Below are 14,091 nucleotides of genomic sequence, written 5' to 3'. Positions count from 1 at the left end.
TTTTCTATAACTCCTGATGAATGCAGAGTGACAGGGCAATTTCAATGCGGGGCGTTCTATTTTCTAAGAGGCGGACAGAGAACATTCCATGTGGTATTGAATGCAGCAGAGCAAAGTGATCTTCATTGCACAGGTATGCTCATGAGTGTGCACACCCATTAATTTTAAGCTTTGGTATTGGGTTGGTGATCGCTCTGTTATTCCTAGAGTCTAGGGAGTGGGCAGCAATGGGACTTGGCTCAAGGTCTTATCCTGTCTTTGTCCTTGCAATGTTGTTGTCTTAAATAAGGGCTTGGCTTGACTGGGTTGGATTTATTAGCCTTACATAGATTAACACTTCTTGATGGGCTCCCATGCAGTAGTATTGTTGGTTAATTAATTTGTTCTATAGGTCTGCAGTATCTGTGGTTCTGTGCAAAAACACAAGCAAACTACAACATTTTGAACATGACCATATTCCTTTTGATACTGTTATTTATTTTGTCCTGCACCTGTGACAAAACTGGATCTGAACTTTGGATTTTGCTAAGACGTTATTTGTCTAATATTTGAATAAAAATTATAACTTATAACAAAACAGGCCCTAACAACACAGTAACATACATTTCACCTACAGAATCATACGTATAAGATCCTATAGTAATTCAACTGTTTACGCATAAAGTTATCAACTTTGATTGATGGATCCGGTGTGATGCAGTAGGTGCCTGTGTTAACATAGACCACAGAAGCTAGTGTTTCTCCCTTAGGGGTTGAACTACTTAAGAATGCTGTCTGGTGTCTTTATACTTCCACTGGCGGTTGAACAAGGAAGGATGTAACAAACCTGTGCGGGTGATTGGTTGCCGGTAACCCTTCGACCTCTCCAGGAGCGTGGAGATGTGAAGGCTCTTGTAAGCAAGCAAAGGTTGAGCCTTGTGACTCAAAGGAGATGCTGGAGGAAGTGATGAGAAGTTCCTGCTAATCTGTCAAGCTGAATACTGTTCTGTCAAGACCACTGTGTATCTAGAAGACCACAGGTTAAAGGTGTGGGTTCACAGCCTTGGTAGATCTGTTTGTTTTCGTGGCTGAGCTCAGTAGGTGATCTTTTCACTCGATCGTCAAAGAACAAGGGTTCACGTTCAGGACCGTGACGTTTTAATTGCTAAATAATTGTTAAACCACCTTAAACCACTTACTGTCACAAACGTTGTGGATTATGAGATGAACATGTTAACACCTGCTTCGTTACAAAGGTCAACAACTCTTTTGTTCCTTGTTCCTGAGGTGCACGGAAATGAAATAAATTGCATATTGTGGAAAGCAATATAAAATATCTTCAAATTCCTCTTAGGCTTTTTGACATAATCATCAGGACAGGCATCTAGTTACTTTATATTCCATGCAAAATGTTTTTGAAATAAAGAGCATTTTTATAGGGAGATGAATTGAAATATTGAACTAGGCTTGTGGCCTATGCGGGTTTCTAAAATGTTCAATGATCCCGGTTTCCCTTTGTTCAGGAGTCACAGTGTTATTCCTAGTCCACCCTGTAAGTACAAAACCTTGCGTATTAGACTATAGCGAGGCCTTTGATCGTTGTCTTCCTTCATGTGAGCGCTCAGCTGATGCAGACTACTGCACAGCCCTGAAGCTCGGCTGGCTGAAGAATAGCCTTCTTTATCCTCTGTTCCCCTAAACAAGCCTCAGCTATTACCACTAAACATAAATTAGCATTAGGTAACCAGTGCTGTGGTAATTTGGTCCGCTACACCCTCCCTTTGGACCAGGCTACCAGAACTATAATTGTCGATGTTGTGACTGTGTTCCAAGCCACACAAGAGGAGGTGGCTTTACGCTCCCACTACTTTTATTGGGCCCATAAATTTGCAAGATGTGGAATTGGTGTACGTTTATTTCAATTTTCACTTGAAGTTCTTCTGCGTGATGGATCACCCTGGTGTGAAATGACGCACATTGGTGGGCGGGTTGATCACACTCTAATTCACTCTGCTGCATTGCTTTGTCAATGCTGACTTCTGTGATCCTCATGAAAGCAATAGCTATCATGTAATACCATGAATGATGTGATTTCAGTTGCACCTTTCTGCTTTCTCTCAGCTGCTTTTCCGTCCCTCTGAGCACCTGTAGGAAATATGAATATTTTTGATCGACTGGCAGCCGCCTCAGCCCTCAGAACAGAATGTTCACTAGATGCCCAGCAGGTGCTCCCCGCTTTACCCGTTACATCGCATGCTGAGAAAAGGCTACAGGATACTCAAGTACTCACTGGTAGAGGGGCATGTGTGACTATTGTATTACTGTATGATGGGAGGAATGTGCTGCATGACGCTGTGAAGTAGCCATAAATCTCCCTCTGTCACAGCAGTTAGTTAGTGTAGCACCTTATCACAGTCAGTAATGCCTTTTAAATAGATTACACTGGGGCCCCCGAAGCAGTAGATTGATTGTCTACCTGTGAGATGGTATTCTCAGGTTAGCAGGGAAGCCTGTGGGCTGTGTTACTGTAGTTTCATTTTTCCGGTGTAAAGTGAGCTGGCAGTTCACTGGGAAAGTGATTTAACGACACCCAGGTCAATAGCCAGACCCAAGAATAGAACTTCTATAACGTCTGACTCTTGAAGCTGTGACAGAGGAGACCTTGTTTTTTTTTTAGAGAATCATTTGTTGAACTGATATTTATCTATTAGTTAGTTATTTATCATATCAGTAACATCATGAGCTCTTTCTGTATCACCAATTATTTTTATGGCTTCATGATTTTGTGATAGTTACAGTATACACTCCATTATACAGATTTAACTAATGTAAGAGTTCACAAGGTCTTGTATTCAGCTTTGTGAGGATATCTGGAAAAACACAGTATGTGTACATGAGCGTGTGTGTGCGTGTGTGCACGTGCGTGCGTGTGTGTGTGTGTGTGTGTGTGTGTGTGTGTGTGTGTGTGTGTGTGTGTGTGTGTGTGTGTGTGTGTGTGTGTGTGCGTGCGCGCATGTGTGGGCGCGTGCCTGTGCGTGCAATCCGTGCATGCGTGCGTGCGTGTGTGTATTCCCTCAGCCTTTGTGTTGTTGTGTGAGGTAGAAGGGGTGATGCACTCTGGATTGTGCTCTGAGTTTCCAGCCCTTTCACTGCAGAACACAGAGCCCTCAAAATGCCCTCCATTCTTTTATTGTGGTTTAAACCTCACAAACACACCTGTCCCTTCTGCTCTCTCTCACAGGCATCAAGAGACCAACCGGAGGCTGAAAAATGTGAGTGAATTTTTTAACGTATGCTTCTTTGGATGCTTTAATTTGTTGAGATATTAGCCAAATATAATAATAATAATAATAAACTTTATTTGTATAGCACCTTTCATGACATGAAATGCCGCTCAAAGTGCTTTACCGAGCAAGAATAAAGCACAAGTGCTTTACAGAAAAAGTACAAATAAAAAGCACAAATATGAAAATGTTCCTTCAAATACAGTTATGTATAGTGCGGTATTTTATGAGCGTTATAAGTCAATGGCAGGATTATAATATGGTATTCTACTCAACTACAGAATACCACATTATTTAATAATGTAAGATTTATTACTTTTACTCATAGTATAACTTTTTTTTTAATGAAACATTCACATCAATGCTTCATCAAGGAGAGTTCTTCCGAGAGTGCCTTAAGGAGCTACAGCTGCAAACTATTCCCATTGATTTTAAATGATGGTGTCTAAGTTCATAAAATAAAACCAGAAACATAAAAAACGCCAGAAACGTATAACACCACAAACTTAGGGGTGGCGCCCCAGTTGTGTTTATATATTTTCTCAACGTAGTACCTGTCCATCCCGTACACACACAGACAAACAATAACAGACCATTCTGGATGGGCCAGCAAACAAAGAGCATACTGTACAATGCAAAATCCAAAGTTGTTAATGTAACTCTGAAAGTGGGGAACATGTACCCTTAAGGGTCCATTTTCACACTTTCAGAGCGTTAAATGAACAACTCAGGATTTTACTGTGTAGTACTGTGCATGATATGACCTGCCAGAACAGGACTATAACGATGATAACCATCACAGCTTTCACACTTTGGAACAATACATTGAGCACAAGGGGTGAGTGAAATGACAAGAAGTGTGGCTTCTATCGCACCGCGATCAGTCCTTTGAAGCAAACCACATACAATACAGTATGTGTTGACTGATGATGAGCTATAGGCTTTTTACTTCCGTGTAAGAGCACAGAGCGGACACAATAAAATACATTACGCTCAACTCTGAGAGTGAACGTAATGTACACTCTCAGAGTTACAAATGGATACATTACACACTTTACTGTGTACAGTTCATGCGGTAGGTTGTATGACTACTGTATGTATTAAGCCTTTTTTTTACTCTAGGTGCTGATTACCTTATACTGGCTGGGTAGAAGGGCTCATTGTGACCAATTCTATGATGGACCTTACCTGAACCTCAAGGCATTTGAGGGATTATTGGGAACAGCACTAGCCAAGGTAACTTGCCAAATAATACTGTCAGCAAGAAATCTGCCTTGTCTTACAGTATGTGCGCTAACACATAACAGAACAATAATGAATCTGCCAAAACTGGCACTGTGAATGAAATCGTCTTTTACAACTGTTTTACAACCATTTCTGTATCCTTCCTGGTATGTAGACTATGTGCGGAGGAATGGATGTGATAGGCTGAGGAGGGCCTCAGAATGCTGGCCACTGAAACCATAGCTACGTTAAGTCATAAATGAGCCGATCCCTCGACTCAGCTATTTTAATCTTGTTTACCGCTTGGCAGACAATTCAAATCATGCTACACTTTTGAAAATAACCCTGCCTCAAGACGCCCTTTGCCAGCCCCTTGTCGTGCCAGTGTTGAATTTGACACTTTGTTTACACATAGATTTATAGGTGCCACGGCGTGTTGAGCCCCTGTAATTCTACAGCATTTTGGGCTTTTCCATAATAGCAGTTGCTTACGACACGTCTTGTACGTTTATCTATCATAATCCAAGTTCATTGGAGCAGGGTAAAGCTGGGCTTAGTTAGTGGACTCGCGCTGTCTGCCAGGACTCAGGGAGATCGTAGATCTGAGCACTGTTTTCTTTGAAAGTGGCTGACGAGTTTTCACATGTTTATAACCAACCCGGGCTAAAGCGGCTCCATGGCTTGTTTATGTGTTTATGCAACGCCCCTCTTTTAGGGGCGGTAAACACAATCATCTAGAGGACATGGATAACAGCACTGTTTGTTTCCAGTTAGATGACAGTGAATAGAAAACAATGAGGTATTGCAGTTGAAATTGCAGCATGTGTTGCCCTTGTACACAGCGCCTGTTTACAGTCACTGATGGTGAGTCTGCAGGAATGAGCGTGGCCTGACGAGACAGACTTCACGCTCTACATGGGAGATCTCTCTCTCTCTCACACTCACGCACACACACACGCGCACATGCACGCACGTGTGCGTGCGCGCGCGCACACACACACACACACACACACACACACACACACACACACACACACACACACACACACACACACACACACACACACACACACACACAAAGTTAAATGCTGTAATTGGCATGCTACTAACTGACCGTGTGTGTGTGTGTGTGTGTGTGTGTGTGTGTTGTGTGTTGTTTGTGTGTGTGTGTGTGTGTGTGTGTGTGTGTGTGTGTGTGTGTGTGTGTGTGTGTGTGTGTGTGTGTGTGTGTGTGTGTGTGTGTGTGGCAGGCTCTCGAGGATTCATCCAGCCAGAGAGGCAGCAGTGTCAGAGACAGTGGTTTTGGAGACAGCTGGTACTCGGAGCGAGAGGAGTTGTTCCAGCTGAGAGGAGGAGTATTAGGAGGAAGAGGAGGAGGACACAGGAGAGAGGACTCACTGGACAGCCTAGACTCTCTGGGCTCCCGACCCCATAGCGTCTCATCTGACACCACACTTAAAGGCAGCAGCGAGGGTAGGAGCACACCTGCCAATCACAACCATGCTCACACACACATTCATGCACACTCACACACATGCTTGCATGCTCACAAACACACGCATGCACACTCACACACGTGCATGCACACTCACACACCCGCTCAACACATCCGATTAGTTGAGTTGTTAAAATCTCTTTTTTTTTATTGTTATATTTTACCTTTGAGGCGTGGTCAAATTTATAGTGTAATTCTTTGGACCATGCTTTGTCTTTGGCTGTCTTACTTTTGCTGTATGTCTTTTAAAATCTTGAGCAGAACTGACTGGCTGAATGTGTTTGAGTTACATTTAGTTTGAGTTCAATCCAAGATTGTCTTGTCAAACTCACCCTGCGTGTGTTGATGCAGGAAATATACTCGTCAGTGATAGACTATGCTAATTGGGGTCAGAGTGAGAGCTTTCCAGGATTTCTGCTTGAAAAGTGTTTTAGTTTTAAATTCAGTCATGTGTAGAAAATGAAATATTTGTAAAAAGGAAAGATATGCAGTTCAGAGCCAGAAACCAAACTCCCACTTGTGAAAACAAATGCCCATCGCCACCTAGTGGTTTGTTGTTGTAAATTAATTCCACCTTGGAAAATTCACCAGGTTCAACTAAGGAGAAAAATATTGAAAGAGAAGAAAAAGATTTGTTAATTTTAGCTGATGAGGGTTTTTTTCCTTTGAGAGAGCAGAGAACTTGACTTTTCCTGGGAAAGAGTTCCTCAGTAATTAGAGAGTGACTGCTCCCCCTGGGTGAGAGGCCAGTGAGACATTCCACAGTCTTCCACACAGTCTTGTAAATGAGGAGGCCTCCATTCTCCACCAACACCCCTCTGTTCCTGCTCCAGACTCATACCAGGAGGAACAACACAGTCCCCTCACTAGACCTCCACTGTCTCCCCCTATTATCACCCTACTCCCTACCACTAAACTTGACCACTGGCCCCTCTCCTATTTACATTTGTAATAATATTTTTTACTGTACACCTGACTCCCCTCCCCCCTCCCCTCTCTCTCCACTCCTCGTCTCCTCTCTGCTCCAGGTTGTTGCAGTGACGCGGAAGCAGAATCCCTCTTCAGAATGGCGGAAAACAAAGAGTCCGTTAGTTACCGCCGCTCTGCGATCATCGCACCCAAGCCCACCGCCCAGTTCAACCAGTTCCTGCCCACCAAGGACAAGGTCACAGCCTATGTACCTGCTCCACTGAGGAAGAAACGGGCCGAACGCCACGAGGACAGCCGACGCAGCTGGGCCAGTCCCATGTACACAGAGGAGGATGGCACATTCACCAGGTACTGTCAGTCACAGGAAACGTCACTTCACATGGCTCTGCTCACAGGTGCTGTATGTCAGCCTGACAAAACTCCACTCTTGGGAGTGTACAAATGTTACAAAATGTACCTGATATGGTCCATTTGGACACTCTTGGTGTGTATACAGGAGTTACATCACTCCTCTCTACTGTAGTCTACAAATCGACAACACAGACCATAACCATGAATACTGTAGGTGTGATAGCCCCGGTTTGTACCACACAACTAGTGCTCTTACCCGATGCTTCTACCATTGATTGATTGATTGAATATTTTATTAGGCAAGAAAATTTAACAGCACAATTACATTTATAATACTTTGACTGAAAGGTCCGTCCAAAAAAGTCCTTGCAGTCTTGTTTCCATTGGGGTCCTTGGTGTTCAATTCATAGACATATAGTATATAGTAGCAACCAAACAGTTCAAATATCAACACAAAAATACGGAAAAAATAACACTATATGTACAAACAAAACAAAAATGCAGAAAAATAAAATAACATATGTACAAAAAATGGGGTGCGGGAGGGGAGGTCGTCTGTCTAACGGGAAAATGGTACTACCTCCTCTTTTGGCCTCCAGAAAGGTGAGTTTTTAAGGCTGTTTTAAATGAGCCCAGCAAACTGCATTTTTTGAGGGATGGGGTTAGACTATTCCAAACCTGGGTGGCAGTGCTGTAGAAGGAGAATTTGCCCATGTTTGTTTGTTTTATGGGTGGGTGGTACCAGATTGTTGTTAACACTCCCTCTAGTTTTGTGACTGTGGGTGTCACTAACTTTTTGGAGGTATTTAGACAGATATGCGGGTATAGGGGGCATTTCGGGCAAATTTGCATTTACAATTTTGAAGACCAATCCCATTTTTTGTTAAACCATAGCATTATTGAACTTCTCCTCTCCCACTGTTGTTGTGCTGTGTGTTACTGCTGTGATTGATGTATCCATGGCGTTGTGCTCTGTGGTCATGTTTTGTTTGCGATCGCTCACTATGGAACGATGACTTCAGTGAGTCAAGGCCGTCTTCGGACTCCTGCGTCACCGGACAAGCATCCCAGAGCGCCCTGCCTGCAGCCCACCTGCAGTGGGCGTACGAGTACGAAAGCGGCAGTGATTCTGACTCAGACCGACCGGACCCTGATCTGGTTCTGGACGACCTGGCCGGCAGACGTTTCCAGAGCCCCTCTCCCGCACCCCCCACCAACTTTGCTGTTCCCATCGGTCCAGCGGACGGCGGAGGGGTGTCAGGGGGGAGAAAGGGCCCCTGGCCCAAGGTCACTATGACACCAAAGGTCGCCCCTCTGCAGAATGTGACCTTACTCAGGTCAGCGCAACACACAACGCAAGAGAGTGACTTGGATTTGCCTGCTTGATGAGGGATCAGATTAGAGTGCTTCTCTTACCTTCAGTTTGCATGGTTAACCATAACCATGAGCAAGGCCTTTGGTCTAGTGTGCTGTTTCTAACCGAGCTGGAAGTTTGTCAGCCCTTTGTTTTCTTTGGTTTGTTGTTTGCCTTTCTGCTCATTGATTTCAGTATGAATTGTTTTGATTGAGCTTGAGGTTCAGCTGTGTTTATTTGCCCCTTCAGAGTTTGATGAGCTGTTGAGTGGTTTGTTGAGTGGTTTGTTGAGTGGTCTGCAGTCATTTCATCTTGAAGCTTCTTGAATGGACTTCTTTTTTTGCCTCTTTTACTATTTGAGTTTGGTTTTTGAGTTTGCGTTGGTTTCCTAACCCTTCGAATGCTCTCATTGGAGAACTTTTGCACCTCAGGAACATACACTCTGCTCCTTGCTGTGTTGACTGGTGTGGTGTACTTCCTGATAAATATCTTTGACCAGTTTGAATTGGCTGTCCCTTGAGCAGCAGCGACCACTGTGGGGCTCCACAGCCCACCCAGCAGGACTCAGTGAGGATGGACCACCATCGGCCCTTGTCCGCTGACAGCCTCTTCAGAGAGATGTACGATGACTCAGACGATGAGGATGATGATGTGGGCTACGGCGACCCTGTTCACGATGACCTCTATGCCCGTAAGGTGGGCCTCACTTCCCAGTCCACCAGCAACACACCCTACGACAAATTCTTGCCCAAGTTCTGGACACCCGAAGAAGACATTCATATACAGAAGATTAAACTGGGCTCTCAGAGGAGGCCCTGGTACAAGAAGATGCAAGGCTTCAGGTGTGTGAATATACAGTGCAACTATCCAGTGTGAGATACGGTCCATGCAGTAGATATATTAATGATATATCAAATAGCTGTCCCTGTTGTTCTGTCTGCATACTGTAGCTGTCATCAGCATGCACTGCAGGAACATTCTGTATGTTCCACATACAGTGTGGCAGACTATTATCATTTCAATCGGCAATTCACAAAATGTTCACGCCGAGGGAAGATAACATACAGTATACTGTAGCTACAGACTACTTTGAAAAGTGACAGCATTGAATTGATTAAATATAACCTTCTTCCCACTATTTAAAATTGCTTCCTTGCTTGCATATTTCCCTTTTTCTTTCGGTGTGCTAGACTGATGGACTAATGCCACCCACTTGCATGCTACTTTATATATTAACCTCAGCTGTAAGACATTATTGCTCTCATTCAATTGCATATCTTCTGCTGGGGTTAACTGCATTTCCCTGTAATGGATTCTCCCCGTCTGACCTATGTTTCTTTCTTTCTTTTCCCTTTCTTCTTCTTTCCCTGTAACTTTACCTCCCCGCTCCACTCTTTCGTCCCTGTATCCATCTGCTGCCTTCCTCTCTTCCTCTACTCCCTGTCGTCGGTGTCTGTAGCCATAAGAAGTCAGGCTCTTCCTCTGAAGACTCAGACTGTGACACCAGTCCTTGGCGTTCCTCAGCCTCCTCCCCTGCCGGTCCCTCTCCCTCTCACTCCCACACACCTGAGACTTCCGCCCACACCACCACCCGTGTTGTGGGGAAAAGGTCGATACAGCTGCATGACTCTGACGATGCAGGAATGTTCTAGAGCCATGCTGATATAATAAGAGGAATATGAAAGGCTCTTACTGTGGGCAGATATCTTCTAATAAGCTGCCCCCCTAACACACTAATGACAATAATCACAAAACTGTGCCACTGATGTCGCCCTAACACGCTTGAGAAGGCAGCTTGCTTGCACAGACTTTGCTGGAATAAAGACTGCACAAACATTTAGAGTGTGTTTTTTTAGATAATATTTCATAGCTGCTAGCATCACGCAGAGTGATTATACAATCCTTGTTTGATCAAATTTGTTGTATTTGAATCAAATATCACTTTGGCTGCTCGTTTTATCCCTTCCTCCTTTTCTTGCTCTTTCTGTACTTTCTGGTTCACATGCATGCACTCATCATCTCCTATATCCTTCTCTTTCCCTCCTTTTGCCCACCCTCCAGTCCTCACGTTCAGCTACACTCTGCCCCCCTGCTACCCAAGCTACAGTCCCCTCAGTTAGAGACCCCCCCTCTGGTGTTTGCCAAAATGGACCCCACCTCAGGTCCCAGACTCATCAAATGTGAGCAACGACCCCTTCTGGGCCGTCAAGACCCCAATGAGCCCCCTGACCCCGTCAACTATGACAGCATTATCCCTGACATGGAAAACGATGACATGTTCACCAGGCGGACCCTGGCCTTCCAGTCCAACACAGACCTGGCCATGATGAAGACTCGGCTGTGTGCCAGCCGCACCCCACGTCACCTGTACTCCACGGACCCAGAGCTCAACATCGTAGTCCAGCCACAAGGCCTCGGCAGCGCCAACATCAAGGACCGGCTCGAGTTCCCAGACATCGAGCTGGACGATGTCGTGTACCGTGCCACCATGCAAGCTCAGCCACAGAGGCCACTCTCAGGCGCACCTGACAACTATGCCCCAATGCCAATCCCAGAGCCCTGGGCACTGCCCCCAAATCTCCAGGCCAGGCTGCTCTGTCCCCCATGCCCTTTGACCCATGAAAAAGAAGTAGATAAGAATCAGGGGGAAAAGGAGGAGGTCCACCCCAAAACCGATGATATGCTGCTCCGTAAGCTAGGGTCTATCCTTGGTCAGGGGTCACCGAGAGGCAATCAGATGTCTCCGTCACTGCCGAAATCCTGTAGTGAAGGTGACCTGCTAAAGATGCAGGCAATCAGGGAAGCCAGTCAGCTGAGGTTTAGGAGGAAGCTTTTGGTGGAAAAGCTAGCAGCTCTGAGATCGTAGAAACAAGTTGTTTTATGTTACAGTGCCAGTTACTTTATTGACACTGCAGGTTGTGTATTTAATTATTTTCTTTATTGATTATTATTCCTTTTCATCTTTTGTGTGAGAGCTCCCTGGTGACATTTGGCTCTTGGAGCTGAAGTGGTCTACAGTATGTTGCATGTTGTTGTACATGAACCACCAGAACCACAGAGATGGGGAATCTTACCAGTCAAAGCACTTCCTCCTGCAAACATACAGGTGCCTTGTATACTCCCTTAATCAATTGCTATTAAATTAGGAATATTGAAACACAAATCCCAGCGGAGGAAATGTAGCAGAATGATGTACATCCTACTTGATCAATTTTATTTTTGTGTTGGTTTGTTGTTACCTCTGAATTGTAAAAATATGCATTTGCTGACCAGGTTGATTGTATACAGCCTCCATGTGGCCTTTCATTATACACTGTACAATAACAAGGAGAGAAATGTAAGGCACCCACAGTGGATGGCCTTACTGTTCATGACCTACTGCTGCTACAGTGTTTCTGTCTTTTGAAGTGTTACTGTTAAACGGTTTTTCATTGTTCTCTGAGCACAATGACAAATAAAATATATTTCTAAGATGTACAGTACATACTGTACAAACAAAATTGCATGAATTCTCACAGGATCTACAAAAAATAAACTAGTTTTTGATATGGGTAAACAGACCCAGATTGTTTTGGTTTTCATAATGTTCTTGTTTTCTTCTCCTTGAACTGAATTTGCCTGTGAATGGAACCATTTTTTCCAAGCTTAATAAAGAAAACCTCAGACTTCAAGCTTTTGTGATGGAATGCATTGGACCTGACCTCTCCATAGCACTTACACAGGTATTAGACAGAACAAATAGTTGTTTCCTTGGAGTGAAGGGAACTTCACACTGACATGGAAAGCTGATGTAATGTGCCATAGTACTGTAGAAAGCTTTATGGTCTGAGTAAAGGCCAAATTTAAACCAGGGAATGCCCTGAACACACTACATCAAGCAGAGTCATTATTACATGTACTCTACTGAAATTTCCCAATGCTCAGCAAGAAGATGAAAGTTCATCTTTAACTCCATAGTAATATGGAAACACATCTATACCACAGAGACTTGAACACACGCACGTACACACACACACACACACACACACACACACACACACACACACACACACACACACACACACACACACACACACACACACACACACACACACACACACACACACACACACACACACACACACACACACACAGCAACAAAGCAGCCATTTAACCTGACCTGAGGCCATCTGGATTTACTTCCCTTGTATATGGAAAGCTGTGTTTCCAATTACATCATGTCAGAGTATGTTGTAGAGAGGAACCACTGGTTCAAAGAAAAAAGTTTTATAACTTCACAAAAAAAAGCTCCTCAAATCTTCAGGAGCTAAATAGCAGGAAGAGAAAGGTGGTGCAGTTGTACTGCACAGGCTTACTTCACTGCACATACACCTGAAACTCTTTACATATACCTGAAACACTACTCAACACCAACAGAGAAAGTCCAGACCAGGGAAATAATATCTTTGATCTTGGATTTGCTTTGGAGGTGGAAGCTGATTTTCCTAATTGACCTCTGTCAGGGAGTCCACGCTCTTGACCTTGATCTTAAGTAATAGCCGTCCACTCTCAGACACACCGACAGCAATCAGCTTCCACCATTGTGACCTTTTTTGTCTTGTGGTTCTCTTTGGTTTCCTAGACTGCTCCAAAAGCGTGATGGTAGCGACGGGTGAGTTGATATGGGGTTCCAGGAATGTGGCACTTTTGCGTTTCCTCTGCCTTCTGCAGTCATACCCCCACAGCTCCTGCTTTTGTGTTGCTGCTCTCACTGTCTAGTTGCTAAACGCTGACGCAGAAGATTGTTGTATGGCACGGGGCCAAGTGGGGGCGGGGGGGTATTGCTCCACAAAGCTCTATTGACAAAGCAACAAAGTGAGGCGTGATGATGCATACAGCACCAATACACAGGGACATCTGCCCAAACGCTACAGTACTGTATGTCCCAGTGAGCGTTACAGTCAAAGTTCTATTTGCACCTCTAAAATACTCTCCGACACTGATAGCAATTATGTGGAATGCATAAACCTTTACAGGTGAGTGGGAGCGAACGCTTTGACATTCTGAAAGCTTCGAAAGACTGTGTTTGCATGAAGGGGATGGTTCATAGCCGTGAATATATACACTCTACTGTACTGCAGCATGTTGTCCTGACTCCTAACCCATTCAGCTTGAACTGCTCTGCAGTTTTGTGTGGTTGACCTGTGTGCTGTGTTTGTGCACTAACATCTGTACACAGATAAAATGATTAACCTGGCTTATTTTCTCAATGCAAAACACGTGGATGTGATATCTTTTGCCATTGACTCTAGAAGACATGGTATTGTTCAACACCTTTTTATAGCATAATTTGATGAGTGTATACTGTAGAGGTATAGTCTTCCAGTTCTCAAAGCTGCATGAAAACGATCTGCGTGGAAATATAAATTTCACATCCCATACACCTTTCGCTCAAGTTGCTTGCTGGTCCTGATTTTTTCCCAAACTTGCTTTCC

The 14,091-nt window shown here is 44.2% G+C and overlaps 2 protein-coding genes across 11 annotated transcripts in view; both read left to right on the top strand.

The window, feature by feature from the left end:
• Positions 1 to 14,091, top strand: part of lmo7a (LIM domain 7a) — a 60,451-nt gene that overhangs the window by 21,324 nt on the left and 25,036 nt on the right. For 9 of the 10 annotated variants that reach the window (XM_084084916.1, XM_084084920.1, XM_084084924.1 and 6 more), the window contains exons 6-10: positions 3,221 to 3,251; positions 4,386 to 4,499; positions 5,738 to 5,960; positions 7,011 to 7,260; positions 13,239 to 13,268. In XM_084084916.1, coding sequence (XP_083941042.1) covers positions 3,221 to 3,251; positions 4,386 to 4,499; positions 5,738 to 5,960; positions 7,011 to 7,260; positions 13,239 to 13,268 — 648 coding nt within the window. The remainder of the gene's footprint in view (positions 1 to 3,220; positions 3,252 to 4,385; positions 4,500 to 5,737; positions 5,961 to 7,010; positions 7,261 to 13,238; positions 13,269 to 14,091) is intronic. The other variant, XM_084084919.1, reaches the window with a different exon arrangement.
• Positions 8,655 to 13,205, top strand: LOC311064891 (LIM domain only protein 7-like). The gene is made up of 3 exons (XM_084084925.1): positions 8,655 to 9,459; positions 10,077 to 10,226; positions 10,679 to 13,205. The coding sequence occupies exons 1-3, from the start codon at positions 9,191 to 9,193 to the stop codon at positions 11,481 to 11,483; spliced, it is 1,224 nt and encodes a 407-aa protein (XP_083941051.1). The 5' UTR covers positions 8,655 to 9,190; the 3' UTR covers positions 11,484 to 13,205.

The sequence above is a fragment of the Gymnoscopelus microlampas genome (assembly GCF_963454915.1).
Source record: "Gymnoscopelus microlampas genome assembly, chromosome: 17".
Lineage (NCBI taxonomy): Eukaryota > Metazoa > Chordata > Actinopteri > Myctophiformes > Myctophidae > Gymnoscopelus > Gymnoscopelus microlampas.
This window is presented reverse-complemented; position numbering and strand designations above follow the sequence as displayed.

Bases quoted from the DNA above. Each gene is read 5' to 3' on its own strand.
- LOC311064891 (XM_084084925.1), top strand. From the start codon at position 9,191: ATGGACCACCATCGGCCCTTGTCCGCTGACAGCCTCTTCAGAGAGATG. The intron at 9,460-10,076 runs GTGTGTGAATAT...CGGTGTCTGTAG, and splicing joins AAGAAGATGCAAGGCTTCAG to CCATAAGAAGTCAGGCTCTT. The intron at 10,227-10,678 runs GTCGATACAGCT...CCCACCCTCCAG, and splicing joins ACCCGTGTTGTGGGGAAAAG to TCCTCACGTTCAGCTACACT.